Source organism: Athene cunicularia (assembly GCF_003259725.1).
Source record: "Athene cunicularia isolate RWA chromosome 13 unlocalized genomic scaffold, athCun1 chr13_part1, whole genome shotgun sequence".
NCBI classification, from domain to species: domain Eukaryota; kingdom Metazoa; phylum Chordata; class Aves; order Strigiformes; family Strigidae; genus Athene; species Athene cunicularia.
This window is the reverse complement of record NW_020799117.1, coordinates 20,287,477-20,291,620: the sequence shown is the minus strand read 5'-3', so window position 1 is coordinate 20,291,620 and position 4,144 is coordinate 20,287,477. Positions and strand designations below refer to the sequence as shown.

The 4,144-nt window shown below is 66.0% G+C and overlaps 1 protein-coding gene across 1 annotated transcript in view; it reads right to left on the bottom strand.

The window, feature by feature from the left end:
- The window catches only part of APBB3 (amyloid beta precursor protein binding family B member 3), a 6,327-nt gene that overhangs the window by 1,148 nt on the left and 1,035 nt on the right, over window positions 1–4,144 (bottom strand). The window contains exons 2-13 of the mRNA XM_026858560.1: window positions 3,362–3,610; window positions 2,977–3,053; window positions 2,669–2,726; window positions 2,371–2,511; window positions 1,840–1,967; window positions 1,712–1,717; window positions 1,515–1,629; window positions 1,341–1,428; window positions 1,093–1,176; window positions 832–947; window positions 498–680; window positions 6–35 (exon numbers count right to left, since the gene is read on the bottom strand). Coding sequence (XP_026714361.1) covers window positions 6–35; window positions 498–680; window positions 832–947; window positions 1,093–1,176; window positions 1,341–1,428; window positions 1,515–1,629; window positions 1,712–1,717; window positions 1,840–1,967; window positions 2,371–2,511; window positions 2,669–2,726; window positions 2,977–3,053; window positions 3,362–3,610 — 1,275 coding nt within the window. The remainder of the gene's footprint in view (window positions 1–5; window positions 36–497; window positions 681–831; window positions 948–1,092; window positions 1,177–1,340; window positions 1,429–1,514; window positions 1,630–1,711; window positions 1,718–1,839; window positions 1,968–2,370; window positions 2,512–2,668; window positions 2,727–2,976; window positions 3,054–3,361; window positions 3,611–4,144) is intronic.

Sequence of the window (4,144 nt, the reverse complement as noted above, 5' to 3'; positions counted from 1 at the left end):
GGTGCAGCGGCCACCAGGCACTTCTGGTACTGCACCTGCGGGGGAGACAGAGAGGGGCCGTGGGGGGAACCGCGGAGCGCCACCGGGGACACACACACGAGGGGGCGTGGCCGCGGGGTGGGACGCGACGGGGCATCACCGTGGGGTTGTACAGCACACGGCGTGTCCGCGGGGTGGGACGCGGCGTGGACACGCACCGCACAGCATCACGCCGGGGCCAGACGCGGCGTGACACCCCTTGGGGGTGGCCATGGGGGGGACACGCCACGGGGTCACCTGCGGCGTGGCACGGCCACGCAGTGGGATTAACGCAGCAGCAGCACTGGGGGGACATGCCACAGGGCAGGGCACAGAGCGGCACCACAGCGTGGCTGCGGGCCGACACAGCGTGGGGGGAGCTCCCTGCTGCCCCCCCTGTGCCCCAGGCCTCGTTTCCTCTGAGTGTGCCTGGAGGGCTGGGAAAATAGGGGGCTCAGGGTGTGCTCCCTCCCACTCACCATGCAGGCTGCCTGCACCGCCTCTGAGATGGTGCCGGCGTCGGGCTCGCACCAGAAGGCAGTGCACTGGAAGCGTTGCCCCGTGTCCACGATGAGGGCAAAGGTGTGGGCGTCCCGGCCCACACCCAGGAAGGTCACGTATCGCACCTGGCACTCCCAGATGTGCGCCGCCTCCTCATCCTCCTGCGGGGACCCCGTGGGCCCATCCACCCCTGCCCGCACCCACGGCAGCCCTGCCACCCCCTCCAGGTTCCCTCTGCCATGGGGCTGCCTGTCCCATCGCAGTGGCAGTGGGCTGCCCACGTTGGCCGGAGCCCCCCGTTCCCCTCCCCACCTGTGCAGGGTGCACCCTCATGGCTGTGTCAGACACGCGGATGAGGGAAGGTGTCCAGCGCTCCCTCCCAGGGCCCCTTGTCAGCTTCTCAATTGCTTCATTCAGCACATCCATCCCTGGGGAGCAGGAGACCCCATCCCATCGGTCCCGGCCACAGCTGTGGGCAGGGTGCAGGCAGGGTGCTGGGCGCGGCCGCTCAGCCACCCCACTGCAGGGGGTTCTGGGGTGCCCCCCTGCTGCGGCAGGGCCAGCAGTGCTCACCCATGGCCCTGGGCACGGGCAGGCTGCCAATGTACAGCGCCTCATAGGTCTGCATCGACCGCCTCACTGCTTCCAGGATATCCACTGCCAGCACGGGAAAGGTGGGGCAGGCCCCATGTGCCACACCCTGTCCCCGAGGACCGGGGGCACAGCTGGGCAGGCTAAAGGGCTCTGGCCGCTGAGCATCCAGCAGCCTGAGGGCAAACTGTGGGCAGGGGGAGCAGCCAGCAGCAGCAGGGGGACAGTACCTTGCAGTGGCAGGTCCTCAGAGGAAACGGGCTCCAGCGTGGCAGCACATGACAGCTCACTGCTCGCTACAGCTCGCTCAGCCACAATCTGCAAGAAACGGAGCTCCCGGTGCCTCCCCTTACCCCTGAGACCCCCAGGCCATGCCCATGCCCGCTGGGACCCCTGCATCCCACCTTGGAGCACATCTCATGCAGGGCCTTGGCAATTCCCTTGGCAGGCACGTTGCAGTGGAAGACGTGACACTTGAGGACACAGGTGTCCTTGTCACTGGCTACAAAGGCGAAGTCTCTGCAAGGCCACGAGCAAGCCAGTGAGACCCCAGCAAAGGCAGCCCTGCCCCATGCTGCCCCCATGTCCTGCGCCCCCTTACCTGTCCCTACAGCCGCCGTGGCAGTCAGGGAGGGAGGAGAGGGGACAGGTTATTATTGCTGGGGTGCCTTACCCCCTCAGCAGGCAGAGCCGCCCCCCAGCCCCTAGCTCTGCACCATCCCTCAGCACCTGCCATTGTTGCAGCCAACACCCCAGACACGGATGTTGAGGATGGGCTGGCAGTGGATGAGGCTGTGGTCGAGAGGGTCCACCAGGCTCATGGTATCCTTCTTAAGAATCATTACCAGGTCCTGGCCCTGCAGAGGGTTGGCAGCTCCCTCAGCCTGGTAGACAGCCTGAGCATCCCCAGCACCCAGCCCATATGTAGGGACACCCCCCATCCCCCCAGCCTACTCAGCCCCAGGTGTGGGGACAGGACTGTCTGCCCCCACAGCCCTCCCCAGGTACCATTTCAGTGTGTGGGGACAGCCCACCCAGGCACCCCTGGCACTGTCCCCAAGGGACAGCCCTGTCAGTCCCACCTGCCCTGCACCTGGGACCCATGCATGGATGCCTGAAGTGGAGAGAGTTGACACTGCCACTGGCACTGGTCCCTGCCCCTCCCACCAGGCACAGTCCCCGCCCGTGGGACAGCCAGGCTCAGCAGCAGCTGAGTCCCAGGGTGGGACCCTGCCTGGCAGCACCATCCCAGGCTCTCACCTCGCCCCAGTTCTCCGCAGAGCCCTGGCCCTTGCTGTTGGAGAGCTGCTGGATACAGTTGTTGACGGCAATGCTGCTCTTGCCAGGTGCCAGGTCCTCCTCGGGGATCTCCACCCAGCCCAGGGAGCGCACAGCAAAGCACTGAGCAGAGACACACGGGGTTCAGTGCCCGGCCAGCACAGCAGGCCCCCGCCCGCACCCCTTGCCATGTCAGTGTGGTCACCCTTGATCTTTCTCCCATCTTTGTCCCTGCCAGCCCCAGCCCACAATGCAGCAGTGAAGGCCCTGAGTGCGGTACCTTGGAGCCGGGCTCTGCACTGTGCTCGGCGTCATCTCCATGCCAGGGCAGCGAGGTCCTGTGGAGGGATATGGCAGTCAGGGGATGGCTTCTGCTTTGCAGCATGGGCCTGGGACACCCAGGGAAGTGCCAGGATGCCCTGGCACTGGCAGATACCCATGCCACCAGCGGGAAAGCATCCCATGGAAGTAACCACCATGGTCCTGGTGGCACTGTGGCACATGTGGCACTGCTCTGGTGAGGGGCACCGGGGCCCTGCACCCAGTGGTGGTGCCCCACAAGCCAGCAGAGCACGTAGGCAGCCCTACCTCCGGGACAGCGAAGCCATGGGGCTGGGAATGGGCCTGTCCTTTGCTGAATGCTTTGCCGTGGGGGCCTGGCAGTCCTGGGAGAGAAGAGGAGAGGGGTGAAGGAGCAAGAGACGCTGTCAGGAAGCACCAGGTAGGAAGGAGCCCTCCCTTCTAGGACAACAGTTGACATCCTGTGTAGCCAGGATGAGGCCAAGAAGGAGCCTGCTGGAGCCTTTCAGGGGGCTTAACCCTAGCCAGAAGTGGGCTGAGCAGGACTCTGGGGTGACAGAGGCAAGCATGCTCCAAGGGGGGCTGGACCAGCTATTTCCAGAGCGCCCTTCAGCAGGGTCCTGCCAGGAGGTAGACTCCAAACCAGCCCTCACTCCCTGCTCACAGCCCCTACCATTCCCTGGAGTGTCTCCTCTCCATCGGAGTCTGGGCGCCCTCCTGGACCGGTGGTGCGTGCGGGGTGCTGCCACTGTGTCGTGCCAGTTGGCACATGCCAGTAGTAGGTGCCCAGAGAATCACGGATTTTCCTCCAGCCTGGAGGGAGGTCGGGGTCTGTCTCCAGGCTGTGGTCACTCCAGAGGTTGTCTATGGAGAGGGAGAGTGTGTGGGAATGGGTGGGGGAAGGCCCCTGGCTGCAGGGTGCCTAGAGAGGCAAGCAGCTTCACCCGGCAGTGAAAGGGTCCTGCGGTGGCCTCCATGGCACATGGCCCAGCAGAGAAGCCTGTCGAGGGAAGGCTTGGCCAGATGCCAGGGAGGTGGCAGTTGTGGCAGACCCCAGGGGAGCCATCAGCGCAGGCAGCTGCCTCATCGCTGCCGGGAGGGATAGGGTGACCCCGGCACGGGCACCGAGTGTAGGCAGCCGGAGCCTGCCAGGGGACGCATCCTGCAGGAGTGCCCGGGCAGGGCCCAGCGCTGCCAGCCCAGAGCTTCCTCTGCCAGCATGCGGTCCCCAGCCCCTGCCAACACCCCCGAGCCCGAGACCAGCTTCCTCCGGCTTGGCGGGGGAAGAGGATCTGGGGACAGAGCCCTGGGGTCCAGTAGGAGGAACGCACCCTCGGAGGGCTGCAGCTAGGAGGGGGAGATTAATCACCTCCTCCCCGCACCTCAGGCCCTGGGGCGGGGCGCGGCCGTGAGCCCGCGGTGCAGCGCAGCGGCGAGCTCCGCTCTGGGGAGCGCG